This window comes from Garra rufa, chromosome 18 (genome assembly GCF_049309525.1).
Source record: "Garra rufa chromosome 18, GarRuf1.0, whole genome shotgun sequence".
Lineage (NCBI taxonomy): Eukaryota > Metazoa > Chordata > Actinopteri > Cypriniformes > Cyprinidae > Garra > Garra rufa.
In genome coordinates, this window is record NC_133378.1 from 17990930 (window position 1) to 18015118 (window position 24189).

The window sequence follows — 24189 nt, forward strand, 5'->3', positions numbered from 1 at the left end:
CTGTTTTTGACTGTTCACCAGGGATGTGTTTATTTGATTAATATTTTATTCATTTGAAAATACTGTAAAACAGTAATCATGTGAAATATTATTGCAATTTAAAAATAAGTTTTCTCTATTTAAATAAATTGGAATTTTTTCCTCTGATGCAAAGCTGAATTTTAAGCATCATTACTCCAATCTTTAGTGTCACATGATCCTTCAGAAATCATTCTAATATGCTAATTTGCTGCTGAAGAAACATTTCCTATTATTATAAATGTTGAAAACAGTTGCTGATTAATATTTTTGGTGGAAACACCATGTTAAACTGCTTTTAATGACTCTTTCCCACTTCAATCTACACTCCATACACCATAATGGCAAAGCAAAAACAAGTTTTTAACATCTTTGCAAATTTAATTATTAATAATAAAAAATGTAAATGATACCACTGCAAAAGTATTCATACCCTTATCTGGGACAGTTAACATTTAAAATCAGGCGCATTCATATCGCTTATAATGTTACTACACTTTGAGTGAAGTTAACCTGTGAAAAAAAAAAAATCAATTGAATGGGTATGATTTGGAAAGGCACGCATGTCTTAATAAAATGTCTATCAGCTGAAAATGCATATCAGAGCAAAAACCAAGCCCTGAGGTAAAAACAAAAAAACTTCCTGTAGAGCTCAGAAACAGGATTGCATCAAGCCACACATCTGGGAAATAGTTTAGAAAAAATTCTGCTGCATTGAAGATTCACAGAAGCATGTAGTCTTTGTTACCCTTAATGGAAGAAGTTTGAAACAACCAGGACTCTTTCTAGAGCTGGCCTCCTGGCCAAACTGAGCGATTGATGGAGAAGGGCTTTGGTTAGAGTGGTGACCAAGATCCTGATGGTCACTCTAGCTCCATGATCATATGTGCAGATGGGAGAAACTTACAGAAGGACAAACATACCTGCAACACTCCACCAATCTGGGCTTTATGGCAGTATGGCCAAACTCAATTCTCTCCTCAGTGAAGACACATGAATTTGCAAAAAAGCATCTAAAGGAACCTCAGACTGTGAGAAACAAGATTCTTTGGTCTGATGAACCTCAATTCCAAGCATCATGTTTGGAGGAAACCACACTCTGCTCATCACCTGTAGAGTAGCATCACAAAAGTAAAGTGTGCTGGTAGCAGCCTCATGCTGTGGGTCTGTTTTTCGGCGGCAGGGACTGAAGGACTTGTCAGAGTAGAAGAACAGCTCAGTGCACCAAAATATTGAGATAGCCTTATTGAAAACACAGTCCAGAGCATTCAGAACCTCAGACTGGGCAGAGGGTTCAGGTTCCAAGAGGACAATGACCCTAAGCACACAGCAAGAGTGGCTTATAGACAACTCTGTGAATGGCCCAGCCACAGCCCAGGCTTGAACCCAATCAAATATTTTTGGAGAAACCTGAAAATGTGCATCTGTGCCCAAATCTGCCCATCCAACCTGACAGAGCTTGAGAGGTGAAGAGGTGAGGAGTAGAATGGCAGATAATTGCCAGATGCTGATATGCAAAGCTTGTCGCACTATACGAAATCTGAGGCTGTAAAGGTGCTTCAGCTAAGCACTGAGTTAAGGGTATGAATACTTATGCAATGTACTTATTTTAGTTTTTTTTTTTTTTTTTAACTAACGTATGAAGTTGTGACAGTTATGTTTTTGCTTTGTCATTATGGTGTATGGAATGTAGATCGTGGAAAGAAAGTAATTTAAAACAGTTTAACATAAGGCAGCAACATGAAAGGAACTGTATATTTTTTCTAACAATGTAAATGTCTTTAATGGTAGAAACGGTCCATACTTTTGAACAGTATTATGTGTTTATTTGCTAAACTAGGGTTTAGACAGTCTGGTCCACTGAAAGAATGTTTCACTGCTGGTTGATTATTTTCTTAATTTAAACAACCTTTCATAACCTTGTTTTTTACTTTTAATTCATGTCCATGATAGGAATAGTATGAATGCTGTTCATCACAGTAGTTCAATGTCTGCTTTATGAATATCGTTTCATTTGAGATGCATACCTTTGAAAATGTTTCACAGACGTTATTTGTGTTTAGACATTTCAAAGCATGTTTATCAGCAGGTGAATCATGTATTTATGTATCTTTATATACAACAGTGCAAGCTATTATTCACACATGTGAATCAAATATTAGCTGATAAATATTTCTTTAATTAAAAAATTATTCATGTTCATTGACTTTCAAAGCAGTCACAAAGGCAAAAATCCTTAGTGCCTTGATTGAATCAGATTTTAGAGCAGTCAGAATGAGAATTATTCAGTTTTTGACCATTTTTAGTAGAATAGATATACTTAAGTTGTATGCTGTACTCTCTTTTTTAGCACTTCTGCACTGTGCTTTGGGGCCCAGTTGTAATCTTGGTGGTCCCGCCAGGCTGCGCGCGTGTGTGTGTGTGTGTGTGTGTGTGTGTGTGTGTGTGTGTGTGTGTGTGTGTGTGTATGAGTGATGCTGTCACTCAGCAGGGGGTGACTGCTCTCTCTGACAGCCCTCCTCATGGGCCTGTTTGCCTGCCAACATCATGGCCCAATCTGACTTTCACATCTATTCTAGTTTTGCGCACACGCACAGACGTGGCGCCGATATGAGCGATCCTGCCTCAGCTGTCGGACTGACATCTCTCTGGCTCTCTCTCCGCAGGATGACTGTTCAGTGAGTAGTGAGGAGTTTGATATGAGTGACCCCACATGGATATCAGCTGAACGTCACGCCGCACTGTCTGACCTGAACCACCCCTCCAGCGCAGATAGGATGCACAGCCCGCAAAACACACACAAGGAAGAGGACGGTAAGAGACACTGTATGCTCATCTGCGCCTTAATAGGGGGTTTGAACCTGCTGATTACTCTAGAGCCTCAAATGAAATGCATGTGCGCATGCCTTCAGCACCAAAAGTCGTTTCCTTAATCAGTGTTTTTCTCTTGTTTTCCGGTAATCAAATCTAAACATCCAAACACGATTTTTCTTTGCCACTAAAGGCAGGATGTTCAGACTTGATTTCAAAGAATAGAGCTTGAATTAAAGGAGTAGGTTAACTAAAATGAATAGGGTTCAAGGAAAAATCATAAATAAAAGGAAAATTCTTTATTTATAAAAGCATAAATCTAGTTATATAAAAAGTTGCAATAAGAAAAATACTGTGATAATACAATGAAAAAGCTATACTTATATCCCTGTCTATATAGCTTTATACACTACTGTTCGTAGGTTTGAGGTCAGTACAATTTTTCTTTTTTTTTGAAAGATGTCTCTTGCATTTGGAAACAAAAAAGGTAATTGCTACTTTTTATCTCACAATTCTGACTTTTTTTCTCGCAATTGCAAGTTTACAGCTTAATATTTTTTTTTTTCAGAAATGCGTGATACAAACTAAAATAGCTCGCAGTTCTGAGAAATGAAGTCAGATTTGTGAAATAAAAACTTGCGATTCTGAGATATAAACTCACAATTCTGACTTTTTCTGAGAATTATAAGTTTATATCACACAATTCTGACTTTATCAAGCAATTCTGAGGAAAAAAGTGAGAATTGCGATTTTATATCTCACAATTCTGAGATACAAACTCGCAATTCTGAGAAATTAAGTCGCAATTCTGAGAATTTAGGTCAGAATTATGAGATAAAAACCTGCAATTCTGAGAAATAAAGTCATAATTGCAAGATATAAACTCACAATTCTGACTTTTTTTCAGAATTTCGAGTTTGTCACGCAATTCTCAGTTTCAATGTAACGTGATCCTTCCGAAATCATTCTAATATGCTGATTTGGAGCATTAAAACGTTGTATTACCAATGTTAAAAACAGTTGTGCTGCTTAATATTTTTGTGGAAAGCGTGATGCTTTTTAATGAACCTTTTATGAATAGAAAGTTTAAAAGAACTAAAATAGAAATCTTTTTTTAACAATATAAAAGTCTTCACTGTCACTTTTGATCAAATTTAATGCATCCCTTCTGAGTTCATTTCTTTCATACTGATCAAAAAAATCATACTGATCCCAAGTTGTTGAAAGAAAATTCAAAATGAAAAATAATAACATGTATATTTCATATACACAAAATATTTTCATAGAGATAAGGATGAAAATAAGGCAAAATACTGATGGCAGTGGTGTTGAGTGTGTGTGAGTAGATGAAGCATGTTCTTTTACACACACGTTGTTTGAGAGCAGTGGAATGGGCAGAATGAAGCGAGAAGAGATGTAGCTATCGATTGTGATCGAGTGGCCTCCTCCCTGCTGCTTTCAAGGAAAGAGAAGGATCTGGACAAAGAGAAAAATTTATAGACAGATGAAGATGAGATAAGGAGGAAAAGAGCGATGGAAAGAGAGCTCTAAAGATGTAGAGTGGTGTGGATCTGTTTTTGGATGGTTAAAGGAAAGCATTAATTCTAAATAAATAGTTACAGCTAAATAAATAATAAAATTGTTTAATAATCATCATTTACTCACATTCATATAATTTCAAACCTGTATTCTCTTCCATGGAAAACACAATAGGTATTCTGGAGACTGTGCTGGTCTTTGTTAAAAGGGGACAGGACCTTTATTATTGACTGAAAATAACACATTCATGAGAGAAGTAGCGATCTCTGTTAGATTTATGAAGATTTTTTCTTTTAAATCAGATCTTTTCAACATATCAGTTAATTTGCTTCACAAAACCATTCTGGATGATTAATGTATAAATCAGACTGATCACAGAGTCAATTCGACTCAATTTGGTCTGTTTCTCACCTAGAGTTATCGTATGACTTCAGAAAAGTTGTGTGAGACATGAATTTCTATAAGAGGCATTTGCTTCGTTTGAAGCACAAAAGCTTCAGTTGCAATTGAGCCTGAATAAATTAAGACTTTACATTTCTGAATGAGCTGCTGGGAGGTCAGAGGAAGCTTCTCCAGGACTTTAAAGTCCGTAGTTCCTCGCTGCTTTCTCTAGCAGCTTCTCTGTCTGTGGGTGACATTAGCGACCCAGAGAGCTCTGCATTTAGATAATGATGAGAAAGCGGAGAGTGTTCTTTCCCTTCCTCCCTCTCTCTTCATCTATGCTAGAAGTGTAGCTGTAATCTTTCTGCATTGAAGGCAATCTGAAATCTTCAATGCTGAAAGCTGCTTTTGAAAAACATATATACATACAGGTTTCTTTTCAGATGCTTCTAATATATAGGCTGCATACAGATATGGAGACACACACCCACAGATGCAAACACTCGGTAAAAATAATAAGCTACTGAATCACAAACTCGTGTCCCATAGTGACTATTATCCCAGCACCCACCTTTTCTAGCTCTTTCAGCCATGACAAGTGAAGTCTGTGGATCAATGAAAGCTTATCAGAAATACATTGGTTTGAAACAGGATTTGACACACCCTGTTTTTGTAGTAGAATTATACTGTTGTTCTTAAAGGGATAGTTCACCCAAAAATGAAAATTGTCATCAGTTACTCATACATAGGGCTGTCATGATTCCTCGATTCAGTTCAAATACTCTATTTTTAAAAATATTTTTTGTTGAGTGACCGGCAAAATACCAGAAGTAGCGCATTCCTCGGACAAGAAACCATGAAACGCATTATTAGATGGCTTTCCAAGGCTGCATGATATATTAAACCCATTTAAAAATCATAAATAAGCATAATGCTGTTGTGAATTTACAAATGCTCCAATTCAATTAAAGTAAATGCTGGTGCGCATTAACTTTTATCATTTACATGTGTGGAGCATTTGGGTTTATTATAACATTCATCTGGGAATGCAACGTGCGCCATTTTATCAGATTTGTAAGGTAAATCATTTTGTTCACATTTTCATTTAAGTTTTTCATACTGCTACCTTATGTTAAACTGCTTAAATTACTTTTCTCCACATCAATCTACAGTCCATACACCATAATGGCAAAGCAAAAAACAGGTTTTTAACATCTTTGCAAATTTATTAAAAAAAAAAAAACTGAAATGATTCCATTGCATAAGTATTCACACTCTTATCTGGGACAGTTGAAATTTAGCTCAGGAGCATTCATATTGCTTGTAGATGTTACTACACTTCGAGTAAAGCCAATTTTAATCAAATTTGTAAAGGTAAATAATTTATAACTATACCCAGAAACAGGAGAATACATCAGTATTTTTCTTAATATACTAACTGTTCTTCACGATTTTAAAATAAAAGTTTAAACCCTCTCTTTGAGTTCACACGTTTCAAGAAACGTCAGTGGCTGTAACATTTCTGTCCTAAAGAATAGCCAAACATTGTAAAAACAATCATCAGGGTGTTAATACCCTCTGCAGGCATTTGTTATAATGTGTAATGTACGTTAACTTTGTTGTTTATAGTATGTCATGTATTTTCACAGTTTTGTTTAGTAAAACCATATCATTACTTGCTTCTGATACTTTATTTGAACATATTATTATTGCTTCATTGCTATTATATGTGTATTTTAAGTCATTTTAAAGACTATTGTTTACTTATGTCTATTTTTATTACTACAAAAGATTAATTAAAATAATATGATTACTCAATTAATCGTCAAAAATAATTGTTAGTAACAGACCTACTCATTATTTACCCTCATGTCGTTCCAAACCTGTATGACTTCATTTTTTTCTTTGGAACACAAAAAAAAAAAAAATATATATATTGAAGAATATTTTTGTCCAGTTGACTTTTATTGTATGGTTATTTTTCACAATATCTTCTTTTGTGATCTGCAGAAGAATGAAGGTCATCAGGTTTGGAACAACATGATGGAATTTCACTTTTTGGATGAAATATAATAGATAAAATTATTCAATAACTTTTTACAATAGCCAAGGTTTATTTGTATAGCACTTTTCCAACACATTGTTCAGTTTCATTTTAAATAAATTAGTTTAGGCTTGGTGTTTGTAATAAATGTTGTTTATAACAAATGCCACTATAATTGTTTTTTTAATTCCTGTTCTGTTCTGAATGCCATTCAATTAAATGAATTGTTGTGGAGTGAGGAGAACGAAAATACATGATGATAGAATTTATAATGTTTTAAAATAATTCAATTAAATGCCAAGTTCTGTCATGAAAGTCTGGATGGCGCAACTCTGGTCATTAATGCAAACTGGTGCTGTTGATTGATGTTGCATATCTGGCAATGAGCTTGCTTCTTTACTCTTAAGTGGCTGGTTAGCATTCACTAGAGCATTTCGCAGAGTGCTTTTTAGAACTCCTCTGAAACCCTCCACCTCCCCAGCTCCACCTGTATAGATCTCCTATGGGTTATTATATATGCTGCTTGTGCAGCAGCAGTATTTCCTAAATACTTACAGCAGCGTATCACCATATGTATTGGCAGTAGCAAGTTCCTGTTCTTGCTTTGCAGCAGCAATCATTTATAAAAACAGCAATTTAGAAGGAGCATTTTATAAGTAGATTGTATAAGACTGTAGAATACTGTATAGCTTCTTGCAACAGCCTTGGCACAAACTTTTAAGGATCTCCATAATTTCAAACTGTAGCTAATTTAGTTCTAAAAAGTATAATTTGAATGCAATGTAAGCTGCTTTGGATAAATGAGTTCACAAACTGCATAAATGTAAAAGTTTAGGCCATGCGTGGGCACAGCACTCTCTGAGGGCCATCAGCTGAGAAAGACCCCCTGAACCCCTCTATCAGCAGGACTCTGACAAGAATGTATAGAGACGATGATGATGATGATGATGATGATGATGGACGAAGGGAGATGGAAAAAGAGATAAAGGAAAAAAAAAAAAGGGAGGTCAGGTAATCAAGACAGCTCACTCTGACTGATTAGAGTTGCTCTTGAAAGTGAAATGTTCGGCCACAAAGAACAACCTTCGTCACTTCAAAGTGATTTCAGATTGCCTGAACATGAGGAGACACGGTCAAATGTGATCTTATGTATTTGCAGGAAGTTTCTTCTAGGTGTAGTCGTCTCTATTTTTTCCTTGTACCCATTTGACCTCTTGTAAAAGTTAATCAGTGCCTAAATGCACAACTACTCTTGCTGTTAAACTCAACCCAACTTGGTGGTAAAGTGAAATTTTTCCATTTTACATTCAGATGTTAGTCTAGTGGCTGAAAGAAGACTTTCCTCAGGATGTTCATACAGAAAATGCCATAATCTGCTGGTATAACTTGTGTGAGTGTGTGTATAGGTGTTTCACGTTTGGGTTGTGTGTGATATGAAGTGTCAGTCTTGACACTGTGACCGTGGCCTTGACACCGTGACCTCACAGTGCAAGAGCCCGAGACCAGAGAGGAAAAAGAGAGAAAGAGAAGATAGTTGCGGGGAGGGGGGGGGGGTGGTTGAGGTGTACATTAGGAACTGCAGGATAGAGAGAATTTACTTAACACCTCAGTATGAGGGACAAACACACATGTAGTGCTAAACATGCTGCTTGAGATAATGGAGCACAGAGCAGTGGAGCCATGTTTTCCGAACAGATGCTGTCAAGGTCACAGTCTGCCCCAAAGCAACACACTACCCCTGTACATCACTGCACCCTGTGATTGGCCTGGGAAGGTTCATCAGATCCCTGCTGTGGTGCATAATAAAGCCGAGCCACTGCATTATACCTGCACTTTACTACTGCGTTAGAGCCCTGCAGCAGTGAATTGTATGCCTTTACTAGTATTTAATAAATGTGAACAAGTGATTCATATCCTTACCTAGCTAGTGTGCATTAAAAAGGCATTATTAGTCAGAGCTAAAGCCTCTTGGTTAGTGCAAATGCACCTGTGGGAAATGCAATTGCAGTTCAATTTAACTTGTATTTTAAATTTATTTAAATTGTATCCATCCATCCATCCATCCATCCATCCATCCATCCATCCATCCATCCATCCATCCATCCATCCATCCATCCATCCATCCATCCATCCATCCATCCATCCATCCATCCATCCATCCATCCATCCATCCATCCATCCATCCATCCATCCATCCATCCATCCATCCATTACATTTTTCTACATCAGTCTACACTCCAAACACAATAATGACAAAGCAAAAAAAAACTTGTTTTTAACATCTTTGCAAATTTACTAAAAAATTAAAAACTTGATTACATTGCATAAGTATTCATACCCTTATCTCGTTCCCTTATATCCTAAAAGACTTGAGGCTATAAAGGTGCTTCAACTAAGTACTGAGTATGAATACTTATGCAGTGTACTTGTTTTAGTTTTTTTTTTTTATATTTTAAATAAATTAATGAAGTTGTGACAGTTCTGTTTTTTCTTTGTCATTATGGTGTATGAATTGTAGATTGATGTGGGGGAAACAAAAGCAATTTAAAACTGTTCAACATAAGGCTGCAACATAATAAAGACCTTATAATAAGACCTTCGTTCATCTTCAAAACACAAAGTAAGGTATTTTTAATGAAATCTGAGAGCTTTCTGACCCTGCATAGACAGCAACACAACTAAAATGTTAAAGGCCCAGAAAGGTAGTAAGAACATCGATAAAATAGTCCATGTGACATCAGTGGTTTAACTTTAATTTTATGAATCTATGAGAATAATTTTTGTGTGCAAAGAAAGCAAAAATACCACTGTCATACTCTCGTGAACGCGTGCTGAAGACTGAAACGGAAGAGAAGAAATTGTTGAATAAAGTCGTTATTTTGTTTTCTTTGCACACAAGAAGTATTCTTGTAGCTACGTGAATTTAAGGTTGAACCACTGATGTCACATGGAACAATTTTTTGAAGTCCTTACTACCTTTCTGGGCCTTGAATGTGTCAGTTGCGTTGATGTCTATGCAGGGCCAGAAATCTTTCGGTTTTATTAAAAAGTATCTTAATTTGTGTTTTGAAGATGAACGGTCTTATGGGTTTGGATCAACAAGAGGGTAAATAATTAATGAGAGAATGGTTGAACTATCCCTTTAATATACTCACTCATTTACTAAAAAGTGTCAAAAATGAAAAATACACATTCGTAATTTGTACATCAATTAATTTTTTTTGTGTGTTTTAATGCATAATCAGGTCATAGTGCATCTTTGCCTGTAGTGACAGGTTTCTTGGATGTCATCAGAGGATCTGGTCATAAGCTGAAGCTCAGGAGAGCTAAAGCTTGAGTGATTCAGACCTGCTATTAGAGCTCCGATGGATTTAAATGACCTTTGTCATTACATGGGTGGATTTGTTTCAGCCCCGGTGGCAAAGTAACCCAAAGGACAAACGCAACCGCAGCCCCAGAGCCTGTGCCGAGTGTGTGAGGCAGGGAAAGTAGGCCATGTGAAAATGACAGTGTGACTTTGACGGCTTTCCCTCTGGAGGCTAGTGATAGAGGTCAAGTGTAAAAATAAATAATTAGATAAGCGTGTAAAGCTCCTACTTTTATTTAATGCTCAGCAAAAGGTGTGATTATCCTGGGGGCTTTTAGACATGGATATCACAATATTGCACTTGTAGCCAACACTTAACCAGCACTCAGTGGGCCATGTTGACGCTATCAGCTTTGAACACAACTATTTCCATCATTTGACCAATTTGTCTATGTGTATATTTGTTGGATCAAAAATAGTTTGTGGAAATAAAGATTTGTGAAGAAAACATTCCAGAATTTTTCTCCATATAGTGCACGTCAATGGTGATCAATGGGTTGAAGGTGCAAATTGCAGTTTCAATACAGCTTCAACACGAGCCCAGCTGATCTGTCATTTTCTAAATAAAAATTTCTATACTTTTTAATCACAAATGCTCATCTCGCACTAGCTCGACTTCACACATTACTTAATTAAATTGGAAAGGTCACGCGTGACGTAGGCGGAAGTACCAAACCAGTGTTTACAAAGTGAATGTGCAAAGAAAATCAAATGCCCTTTTCAAAAAAAAGGTAAAACAACAATGTCAGACTATTTTGAAGTTGGAGAAGAAAATGAGATTTAGTTTTTTTTCGCCCTACCCTACCTTTTTGAACCAGAGTACACAGACGAAGAACTAACTGTACCTGACCTTTCCTCCGTGATTACGTAAGTCGTAGACGTGCTTCGCAGAGCTAGTGCAAGACAAGCTTTTTTAGTTAAAAAGTATATACATTTAGATTTTTTTAGAAAATGACCTATCGTTTCGTTAGATAAGACCTATATTCCTCAGCTGGGTTCGTGTAGAGCCCTTTAAAGCTGCACTGAAGTCCACAATATTGGGGAAAATCCTGGAAGGTTTTCCACAAAACCTTCATTTCTTTTCGACTTAAAGAAGTAGTTCACTTTCAGAACAAAAATTTACAGATAATGTACTCACCCCCTTGTCATCCAAGATGTTCATGTCTTACTTTCTTCAGTCGTATAGAAATGGTGTTTTTTGAAGAAAACATTTCAGGATTTCTCTCCATATAATGGACTTCTATGGTGCCTCCGAGTTTGAACTTTCAAAATGCAGCTTTAAATTGCTCTAAATGATCCCAGCCGAGGAAGAAGGGTCATATCTAGCGAAACAATCGGTTACTTTCTATTTACAACTTATATACTTTTTAATCTTAAACGCTTGTCTTGCCGAGCTAGACAAGATGAGCATTTGAGGTTAAAAAGTATATAAATTGTCTTCAAACTCGGGGGCACCATAGAAGTCCATTATATGGAGACAAATCCTGAAATGTTTTACTCAAAAAACGTAATTTCCATATGAATGAAGAAAGAAAGCATGAACCTCTTGGATGGCATGGGGTGAGTAAATGATCAGGAAATTTTTTTACCAAAAAGTTGCCATGTTGGTTGCGGAGTAAATGTTTGTGTGTTTGTGGCTGCACTGGAATGCGTGTCAACAGAAGATGTAGAACATCAGACACGCGCTCTCACACATACAATACACACACATCGGCAGATCTGTCAGAGTTAAATGCTGTATCGCCCCTCTCTTTACCTCTTCTCTTTTAGACTAACCTCCCTTCATCATCACAGCTCCTGTCACCTCCTCTCCTCTCCTCGTCTCTTCTTTTCACACCAGTGCTCTCTGTGTTCATAGTATCTCTCTTCCCGTCCTTCAGACAGCAGACGTCTGTGATCTGCTCTGAACTGTCTTAGTGTTTACAGACAGACAGTTCAAAGATGCCCAACAACAACCTCAGCAGCAGCAGGTACGGTCATCAAAAGCAGAACAAGTAGTTGATCCATGTTTTCCAGCAGGAAACTCTGGAAATCTGAAGCCCTCCATCAGAGTTGCCACTCCCTCACTCAGAGTCCTTTGTGTTCGGTCGGTTCTGCGGTTCAGACCCAAAAGGACAATCTGAAAAGAGACTAGCTGGGTGAGGGGGTGGAATTGCTCTTAGGTTTGGACCAAGCAGTCCAATCGAGTGTGAAAACAGCCTTACAGCGCACTGTGTGTGACTCAGACAAGCAGCAGGCTGAAACATGACAGTGGAAGCTTCACAGAAATAAGTGTTATGGACGTCTAGTTGCTTTGTGAGAGGCGACGGTGATTATGTGCATGTGGGACTAAATTTCCAAAGAGCTCTTTTCTATAGAGCGCAACAGAGACTGCCCATTTTCAGCAGCCTTGGGTCTGGAAGGATTTTTGCCATTCATTCCCTCAGTGGGAGTTTTAAAAAGTACCTTTATAAAAGTTCTTTAATAAAAAGCTTTAGATTTGAAACCAACAAAACCAGCTTTAACATGAACAACTTTTTTCTTTTATTTAGAGAAAGTTTTAATTTATTTTTTACAAACTTATGTATGGGTCAAAGACAAAAAAGGGTTTAAGCATTAAAACAATAAGTGTAATACTGCTTTAAATTGTTGCTGTTTTTCCCAAAAATATTTACAATTTTTCAGTTTAATTTAATTGCATTTTTGCTTTTCTGAGCAAAAAATAAATATCATACATTTTTCCCTAAATGTCATTCAGTGTAACAAGCATATTTAATCAATTCAAAAATCAATTCATGACACATTAGAATATAAATTACTTTCACTCCAAATACGAATTAGTTATAATTCTACATTTTTTTATTTGCTACTATCCTAGGTTTTGCCCACTTGTTAGTAAGAATTTTTACTCATTTAAAACGCCTTAAAATTGAATATGCTTCATTATTATTTTATATATTTTTTTTAATATGTTCAAGTCAGAATAAGCACGTTGTTTACATTTCTTACGTAAATATTGTGTTACGCTGAATGACGACATTATTTCAACCAAATTTTGACATTTTATTTTCCAAAAACTTATTTGAAACCTTACATTTAATGTGCTTTCTATGGACATAAAATCACTTTTGTATGTAATTTCTTTTGACGTGGACATGTCCTAACATCTTTGACCTGTATACATTTTTAAAAATGTAAAAAAATCTGTAAGAAAAAAATATTTTAACAAAAATTGTTGCTTGATAGTCACTAGTTTAAAACTGTTATTTTAGTATTATTTATGTACTACTACTATATTTTGAACAATCATTTCTTTTATATTTTCAGCTTTTATTCTGTTTAGTTTTAAGTCTTTTTAGTACTTTTTTGTTGTGCTTAAACCTAAACTTCTAATATTTATATTTTAAGTTACTGTAATTGTTTAATAGTTTTAGTCTTAGTTAACTATAACAACAATTCTGAAAATATTAAAGGGTTAATTCACCCAAAAATGAAAATTACCCCATGATTTACTTGCCCTCAAATTATCCTAGCTGTATATGACTTTCTTTATTCAGACAGAGACAATCTGAGTTATATTAAAAAATGTCCTGACTTTACCAAGCTTTATAATGGCAGTGAACGGGTGTTGAGATTTAGAAGTTCAAAAAAGTGCATCCATCCATCATAAAAAGTGTTCCACACAGCTCCAGGGAGTTAATAAATGCCTTCCGAAGCAAATCGATGTGTTTGCGTAAGAAAAATATCCTTATTTCAAACTTTTTTTAGGTTTCAAAATCTCAACAGCCATTCACTGCCATTATAAAGCTGGGAGGAGACATTTTTTAATATAACTCCGATTGTATTCGTCTGAAAGAAGAAATTCATTTTTACAGTCAACATGGCTATCACAAGGTAACATTCACACAATCATAGCATGACCTCCTGAAACTATAATAAAGCTGCGTTGTGTCTGTCAGCCAGGTTGACGGCAGTATGCGGCTGCGTTTGAATGACAGGCAGGAGAGGAGAGGTTCATTAATGCTGTCAGGTCATTCTCTGGTTTCAGCAGGTCGCCGATTCCTATCTGATTCAAGCGTCCAATCCGGGCGGCTATGGACAGATATCCCACCCATACTGAAGAGTGCAGCTATTTCCATTAAACCAGCCTGTCAGTCTTTCGACATACCATGTATATAGATAGGCAGACGAGAAGTCATTTGAAACAGACGGTCGTCCTCGTCGACTTCTGAGGATTGAAAAGATGACTGTGTCCCCCCAACATGAGCCTCCAAGGCAATAAAGAGACTGTGTGGGAGAGACCAAGGGCGATAATCACATGATCACCTAATGGAAATGTTATTAAAAATGCAAGGCCATTAACATATGACATTTCCCAGTGTGTGTTCTATTTGATTATGAGTATGTTTGCAGAGTTAATCTGGAGGACCCGGAGCAAGATAGCAAGGCACGAAGGGGAGAAATAGGGCTGATAAAATCTGAAGGCCTCTTCAGATGAAACATATGAAAGAAAGGGAGCACGAAGAACGGACCAGTGTTCTCCTCCCCCCCTTTTACGCACATGATCAGGCATCCCCCTCTCCTATAATGACTGCACATGGGGGTAGTGGCTGATAAAGATGCATTTGAAGATAAAAAGATGAAGGGAATCTGAAAATGTCCAGAAGATCCCTCCCTTTTCTGTCAAGGTAAATATATACTCTTAAAAGAGTATAAATGTCCCCCCGGGACTTGTGTCAAGACTGTGTTGGAATTGCACACTACCAGTACTTACTCATACCAGTAGTATGTATACTGTATGGAGTATGGGAATTTATAATGTAGAATTACTAACTGACCTACTATTGTACATTTTACTAAAGGACATAGCGCTGAAACCCTATTGTAATTGTTAGAATGGCCAAGGATCAGCATTTTCAACTTAAAACTGATTGTGCAGACCAAACGGTAAGTCATAGAGACATGAAACTTGGAGGGATGGTAGTAGGGCTGCACAATTAATCGCACGATGTTGTGAGGTGCGTTTAGTCAATGAAGCCGGTAATTTGATTAGTAGTAAATCTCCATCACGTGCGTTCAGCTGGAGCGGCAAGTAATACACAGAGACGTAAATCACTGACAAGCAATGCCAAATCGCGCTCAAAATCGCATTCGATTTTGTGCGCGATTTGGCATTGCTTGTCAGTGATTTACGGCGGGGTGTTTGAATTGCCGCTCCACATGAACGCACGTGATGGAGATTTACTACTAATCAAAGTACTGGCTTCATTGACTAAACGCACCTCACAACATCGTGCGATTAATCGTGCAGCCCTAAATGGTAGTACTCACACTGCCAACAAAGTCACCAAGGCTTGCCCCAATCGGCTTGATGGGGGCGCTACAGCAATCAAAAGTTCGAAATCATGCATAATTCCTACACTGTCAGTTGCAGACTCAAGTGTCTTATGTCATTTTCATGTGAAATTTTAGATTTTTCGAAAAACGTACTTTTGCAACCTAGTCCTGGGTTTTTCACCCGATTGGAACCAAACCAGTGCAGGAAGATTCTCAAGAGAGTGAATATCAGTAATTATCAAAAAAAACAAAAAAACCTTTCGACTCACTGTCACAAATGGATGCCAAAACCTTCGAAAGGGGCAGGGCCACTTTTAGTAAAATGCCTATAACTCCTGAACGAAATGTTCAGTATCTTCGCCGTCCTTCGCCGAACTTTGCCGTCCTATCAACGTGAAAATCGCTGTGTACAGTCTTGGTCCAAAGTGCCACAAGTCTCTATAAGGACATTTGCTTATCTCAAAAAAGAAAAACATGGCCACAATTGGCCAATGAAGTTTGAGCAGTTAGTTAAACTATTTAATAATCAAATTTTCTATAAATTTGTACCTGTTTTGTATTACGCTGAATTACACCGTAGACGAGCATGTTGTAAAATGAATGGATGGATGATTCAGCTGCGGTCGCCATCTTCTGGTGAGACACAGGAATCTTGCACTCTTACAGTGCATTATGGGTTATCTCTAGCCATTGAGTGTACCTTGGTTGTATACTTGTTTTGCGGTGCATTGTGGGATTGAATGAGTGCACTTGAGAACGTCCAATATAGTTTAAAAAACCACTAAAAATGGCTGTCCCCTATAGGGGGCGATTTTGGATAAACGGAGGCTGATCGGAACGAAACTCAGTGGACCTGTTTGACTCACAGCCCCAAAGGTCTGTGAGGATTTGAAAGAAATCTGGGGGCCCACTGGGGGGCAATATCACATTTTTCAAAAGGCATAAACAATTCTACATTGCATAGTTTTTGTACATACATGAAATATTTGTATCATATGAAAAAACTCATTCTGTGTTCATTCATTCTGGACAACTTTGCCTCTAGAACCGCTGTTATCAATCAAATCATTAAAATTGTTAAATGATTGAGAAGATGTAAAAAAAACTACTTTTGCAAACTAGTCCTATTTTTTTTTTTTTTTTTGCACAATCTGAAAAAATAAAATAAAAAATTGCAGTACAATTCTCTGGACTCTCTAGGTCAATAATTATCAAAAATGTTGAAATGTACCCTTTGGGAAGCTATAATGGGGTTGTTTATTAAAGGGGCCTGTCCAAATTTACCTAAAATCCTATAAAGCCTAAAGGAAAACTTCACAAAACCTGGTGAATCCATGCGACAGGTGATTCTAAACAAGCACGCAAGTACAGGAACTTGCTACTGACAGTACATACACTGATATGCTGCTGTGAGTATTTAAGACATAGTGCTGCTGCACAAATAGGATATCTAATAACCCATAGTAGATCTATACAGGTGGAGCTGGGGAGGTGGAGGGTTTCAGAGGAACTCTGAAAGCGTGCTGCAAAATGCGCTATTAAATGCTAACCAGCCATAAATGTAAAGGAGCAAGCTTATTGGCTGCGTTTGCAAACATGAACCAATAAGCTTGTGCAAAGTAGTTTAACACTGTGAATATTATCAATTTGCATTAACGACCCATCAGTCTGCGCCATCTAGAGTTTCGTGACCTTGGTATTTATTTTACCTGTACACTTTATGTTGGAAACTGGTATTTGTTTTTATATTATTTTAATTTATTATCATAATCATAAACACACATTGCTTTGTAAATAGTTGTTACACTTGGTTATTCTTCTAGTTATTTACCTACAGCGGCTAATGAATCTAACGAAGAAAACCGCTTACTTACTACGTTGCATAGATTATACTGAGGTGTTTGCAGTAGACAGTGTGCTAGTATTTCAGTCTTGGCCTGTGTGTGCCATCTGTGTGTGTGTTGGGGTGCTTTACTGAAGGCCTCATTTGCTGAGAGAGAGGACGCTTTCCACTGAGCCAAGGCCAGAGGTTGCTTAATTATTAACTGCCACCCCTCAACGCCACCCTCAAATAACAAGGGTTTGAATTAATTATTACACTTATAGGTTTGTGCCCATGACCGACGGCTAACAATGTGTTTTGTTTGCAGGAACGACAGCCTGCTGTGATTTTAGCACATGTGCATGTTCGTTATCTCTGGGCAATTAAATCGTAGACTCCTGATCATAAGGTTACTTTACTTTTAATGAGTTGTCTCTGTGTGCGCTGTGGACTCTTGGAAACAATCAGAGAGGCGCACTTCACCACGCACAAAACGCAAGCCGCCTGTTCCAGCACGTTTCAAGCCTTATTGTGAGGGCTATGTGAAAGAAAGAGTGTTTGTGTAATACCCTCTCGCAGGGGCTGTGCACCTCTCCCTGATTGTTTTATGGGGAGAGGGTAGGGTGCATTTCAGAGAAGACGTGTAAAGGTTGCTCCATAAATCTCCAAAACGCCCCTGAAATTTGGACCCGGTGCTATCAGCGCCTTCTGCTTTTACTGGAGGGTGAATAAAACACCCTATTGGAGGAAGGAGATAAGATAAACTATTGTAAAAGGGGCACTCTGCCGTGCCTGTTTGCTCTTCTAAATTTAAAGCAGGTGTGTTCATGGCACCTAGTGACCTTGGTTCGATTGGCACTCTGCAGAGAATGGGTGACAAACATGGGTGTGACCTCAAGAGAGAATGAGTAATGTAACCCTTGCCTTAAAGAAACAGTTCACCCAAAAATGAACATTCTGGTATTATTTACTCACCCACATGTAGCTCCAAACATGTTTGACTTTCTTTCTTCCATAGAACACTAAAGAATAAATATTGCAGAATGTCCACAGCGCTGTTTTTCGTTGTGGGTGGTGTAACTTTCGAGGACCGAAAAGGACAAAACAGCACTTTTTAAACAAAAAAGGGACACAACTCATGCATATTCCAAATGTATTTCAAATCCTAATTTCTTTATTTTATTTTTTTATTTTATTTAATAAATGAAGAAAGGGTTGTAAGACCAGTGACAACTTTTTTTTTTCACAGAGCTATAATTAATTTTCTGAGCTATCATCTGTGGGTTTCAGTAGTATAGTATAGTTGTATATAGATGAGAACCAGCTTAGTAGTTTCTCTCACCTTTTTTATTTTAGATATTTGTTTAAATTGATAAATCAAGGGTCAAGCATTGTATAGAATTAAGTTGGCTTGAGAAAATCGTTCTATAAACATGCTATAGGCTAATAATGCTAGAAACAAGGTAGCATCATGATGACAACATGCTTATCACGTTAGCAACATGCTAATCATGCTAGCAACATGGTAACAATATGTTAGTCAACCTAAAAACATGTTGATCATGCTAAAACATGCTAGCAACATGTTAAATCATTTTAGCAATGTGCTAAATCATGCTAACAATAACTAAGCGACACTACCAGTCAAAAGTTTTTGAACAGCAAGATTTTTTTATTTTTTTTAAAGAAGTCTCTTCTGTTCACCAAGCCTGCATTTATTTGATTAAAGTACAGCAAAAACAGTACAATTTTGAAATATTTTTACTATTCAGAATTTTCTATCTGAATGTATTTTAAAATGTAATGTATTCCTGTGATTTCAAAGCTAATATTCTGATTTGCTGCTCAAAAAACATTTATGATTATTATTATTATGATGAAAACAGCTACGTAGAATTTTTTCAGGTTTCTTTGATGAATAGAAAGTTCTGAAGAATAGCATTTATCTGAAATAGAAATGTTTTGTAACATTATAAATGTCTTAATCATCACTTTTAATCATTTTTAAAGCATTCTCGCTAAAATAAGTGTTCATTCTATAATTTTTCAAAATAATAATATTTTAAAAATTATACTGACTTCAAGCTTTTGAATGGTAGTGTATAACGTTACAAAAGCTGAACTTTGAATTATATTCATCAAAGAATCATGAAAAGAATCCAGATTTTTTACAAGTATATTCAAATAGAAAACTGTTATTTTAAATTGTAAAAACATTTACATTTTTTATTGTACTTTGGATCAAATAAATGCAGGCTTGGTGAGCAAACATTAAAAATCTTTTACTGGTAGTGTATCTATCTAAAATTTCAAACTTCAAGCTTTTACAATTGCTTCAAACTTTCAGACTTGGCTTTCTCAAGCCAACTTCAAAGTTTGTTCTCAAACTTTAATCATCTAGTTTATAAAATTACTTCTTTTCTTTTGCCTATTTTGCATGTTCGTTATAGGTTAAGCTAATGGTTAACTCAAGAAAATGCTCAAAAATGACCAAGGGCTCATGAGTCTTAATAATAGTCAAAACAGAATACATGTGAATGCCACAATAATACAAAATTGGGAAAAAATTGAAATTGGTCTTTTTTTTTTTACCTCAGAAAAGAACAAGAGGACAAGAGGAAGAGAACAAAGGGTTTATCAAATTCAAACAACTAACAATATTTACACAATGTAGAGTAAGAAAAATCCATATTATTTAAAAACTGTTTTATATGCTAATTCCTGATTTGTGAAGACCTGTCATCTGAAAGGTCAAGGGACATGTTTGCCACAATATTTTGAGAATGATACAGCCCCAGTCACCTTTATAAAAAAAAAAAGAGCACCATTGGAATTCTTCAATAAATCATATTTTGTGTTCCATGGGAGACAGTATTATCATTTTTGGCTGAACTTTTCCTTTAATATGTGGGCTTTTGGAAAAATAGCTGGCCGTATTAAGAGGCAAATAAGCTTAAAAATAAAACAGTGTTGACCTTTGGCACATTTTCTGTTAATATCAGTGTGATGTAGCTCTAGAGAAGGACCCATTAGAAAGAGTCGTGAAAGGCACAGATGTGAGATTGAGGGATAGAGGAAAGGCGGGATAACATGGGATCACCCGGTGACCCAGCTGTTGGTCACAAACAGATGTGAGTTTAGCACAGATGTTGAAAGGGTTGTTAGAAGTAAGTCCCACCACTCCCATCCCAACCGGTCTGGAGGATCAGCCGTATGGGTCTGTACATTATTACTCGGCCTCTCTGTATCTCTTCTTCACTGCTACTGAAAACCCTCTTATTAATGTTAATGAGGCCTGCGCCAAGGCTTTTACACTTTTAACCCTCATCCGGTTCAATCAGTAATCTCATGGACTCTTAGCAAGGGTGACTGATCTCATATTGTACAGAATGCATAAAACCACAAAAAGTATTCTCGTAGCTTCAAAAATACTAATGTCACATTGACTGTTTTAATGATGTCCTTACTACCTTTCTGGGCCTCAAACTTGGTAGTTACGTTGATGTCTATGCAGGGTCAGAAAGCTGTCGGATTTCATCAAAAATATCTTAATTTGTCTTCCGAAGATGAAGGTCTTACAGGTTTGGAATGACATGAGGCTGCAACATACAACGACTAATGTCGGGTGAAATCCTTTTTTAGATAACCATCCGATGTAATACCTCGTCATATATCTGTTGTAACAGCAAACCTATTAGTCATACAGGATTAAACTGTAGTCTGTAGGTAAACTTACACCACATACGCTGTGCGCTGATACGCTTCAGTCAATAGCAATCATCAGGATCCTTTCCTCTTTGCCAGAGAACTTCCTGTTTTTTCCGTAAGAAGTGCTGCATAAGTACTGATATCTTAGACCCTCTTTCTCAGCACTGGGAGACTCGCGCATTAGCGCAAGTGGGTTTGTGTGTAATTCTGCCCCCTACCCGCTGAGATGATTGGACGTTGTGTGGTGCTGAAGGGAAATTAGATCAGATAATGCTTTCCTACAATTTTGTGTCTGACCCACAACCGAGCCACACACACACACACACACACACACACACACACACGTGCAGCGACACCTGTAGATTTCATCCAATCAATGACATGAGCCATTTATATTCAACATGAGCTACCAATTAAAATTCCTTTCATTAAATAAGTTCATGTTTCCACTTTAACAGCTCCCTAGTTTATCTTTCAATGAAGACTTGCATCAGCGGATGCACCTGATAAACCGTCAGCCATGCGGTTTCCGCAATGTTTCATTTGTAACGATTTGTGACATCTCCTGCCCCGAGCAAAGAAGAAAAAACACTTGACTATCTTGAACGTCTCCACTGATCTTGGATGATCAAAGCTAATGTTGAGATAGATGTACTTACCTGAATTAAAGCTGCTGTACTAGCATAATTAACTACATTAAAGCTAGTCATCAATGATATGGCAGTTACAATAGCAAGTCTTTGTTAGTCTCCTCTAGCGGTAGACGCACAGGGATTGTCCTCTTAAACCAACAGTGGGGGCTTAGCCTCAGAAACTAAATTGCCTAATGGTATTAGCACTAATTATAAAACTGCTACTAAATTTACCACGGCTGAATGGAACAGCGTTAGTCTTCTAAACTGAATTTTCATTATCATCGCTTCAGCTTCAAGAAATTATTCCTATATGCTGATTTGCTCCTCGAAAAACATTGAGAACGCGTAACTCAGCATAGCCTGTATCCAATTGTCCTGTTTTTGAGGTTAACAGTAGATGCACTTTGCAGCGTTGTCTGAAGACACAAAGCCGTCCAGTAAAAGCACAAGGTCTCTGTAAACAGCAGCTCTCTGTTTATTGCTCTGTAGACTTTTCTGTCCCTGACAATGTGAGGCCATTTTCATTTTCACCTTCACTGTTCCCCTCCCTTTCTCCCCTCTGTCCTGATTCCTCCACAGTTTATCTCCCAAGCAGCCTTGAAGACGAGGTCGGTTGGAACGTGTGTGTCTGTGTCTGTGTTTTAGGGTTATGACTTGGTTTAATCCCCATCACACACAGATATCATTCTTAAAGGCGGCATCGGATGCGAAATTCACTTTTACGTAGTGTGTGCATATAAAAGTCTTAGCACCCTATAATGAAAAAAATCCATTGACATTTTTTTATCATCCCCAAAAAACCTAAACGGTCTCAATTATCAAGCCATTTTGATTTCCCCCCACCCACAACTGCTGATAGACTGTCCCGTATTACCATTTTCCACTACCTTAGCCAGTTGTATGCTGTCTGCTGTTTTCTCCATTCTTGAGCAGCTGTAGTGACAAAAATGTCTTGTAAGCAATGCAGGTGTTTTGGAGTTGGATGTAAAAATGAACATAACAGCCTTCATTTTTTCCTGACATCAGAATCACTGAGGACACAGTGGATTAGTTTTATTTTTGATTGTAATGCGTCACTGAATACACAAATAAACAAATAAGAGCGAACAGTAGCTCATTATCATTTAAAGAGACGTGCACTGAAACGGCTCACTGTAAACAGAGCTGTTTCTGACATAGTAAAAAGGGTGTTCTTTCACACGGCCATTGAGGATTTATACCAAAGTATTTTGCAGACATTTCATGATAACCCTAAAGAAACCAACTTGTGAGAAATGGGTACCCTTTAAAGGGGTCATCGGATGCCCATTTTCCACAAGTTCATATGATTCTTTAGGGTCTTAATGAAAAGTCTCTAACATACTTTGGTTAAAAATTCTCAAAAGAAGTGTAAAATAAACACCCTTTTACCTTGTCAAAATCAGCTCTGCAAAAAATCAACTCATTTTATCGCATGGGCCCTTTAAATGCAAATGAGCTCTGCTCACCCCGCCCCTCTCTGCTGAAGGATTACGAGCTGTAATGTTTACTTTAGCCACATTTAGCCACGTTTAGCCACGTTTATCGGTGAACTTGCAAACAAGCACATTATAAAGAAAGGCCATTTGCAAAGATGCATAAAAACCCCTTATACTCACTTCTGCTGTGTGTGAAGCTGCATCACGAATGATTCACACAAACATAGATGCATATGTAGATCGGGATCTACGCTTTTTCTTTTAAAAAAGCAAAAGTAACGTTGTCCTCTGTGTCTTCAGCGGCTCAGATGTCAGTAGTAAATGACTACTGCTTTGTTCATTATTACATCCAACAACAGAACACCTCAATCGCTCAATTAGAGTCTTCCTCTGCGCCTGAGTCGAAACAATGGCGATTAGAGTCTTACTGTTTTAGTTCGGTGAGGGCGGGTCTAAGGTAAAGCGCTCATGTCAATCAACTGTGTTTCGTCACAACGACAAGAAGCTGAGAATGACCTGATTTTAAAAAGGGGATATTACATTTAAAGATTAAAAAAATACCACTGGGTGGATTTTTATCATTGTAGGTTGGTTGTGTACACAAACTGCCAACACACATTAATGTTCAAACAACATAAAAGTTAGTTTTGCATCTGATGACCCATTTATTATACGTCTGTGTCAGCTTTATACCATTACATACTGTCATACCTGTAACTCGAAGCTAATTTAGTTTATTCCTACTGTATATAGAGGGCTGTAATCAGAGATTGAGGGGGTCTCCTGACAGATGATCAATATGGTGTTTTCATTGGGTGATTCATAAACATTCTATTAGCCAATAAAGTGAAAATTGTAGTTTTGTACAAATTCACATAAAGCAGTAAGTACTTAATTAAACATTACTAGAAAATAAGCTGATTTATTGCTCTCCTGCATTGTAAGAGTTTAGACAATGTTGTGTGTGCAAAACATATAACAACTCTTTCAATGTCAAGTAGACACAGGAGATGAATAAAGACGTGCAAAACTAAAATGTTTTTAAAAATGACTAGATGGTTTTATACACACATATCCTTTCGTATTTTGCC

General features: G+C 37.1%; 1 protein-coding gene across 1 annotated transcript in view; it reads left to right on the plus strand.

Annotated features, from left to right (window-relative positions):
* The window catches only part of nol4lb (nucleolar protein 4-like b), a 156128-nt gene that overhangs the window by 83961 nt on the left and 47978 nt on the right, over positions 1 to 24189 (plus strand). The window contains exon 5 of the mRNA XM_073823357.1: positions 2685 to 2832. Coding sequence (XP_073679458.1) covers positions 2685 to 2832 — 148 coding nt within the window. The remainder of the gene's footprint in view (positions 1 to 2684; positions 2833 to 24189) is intronic.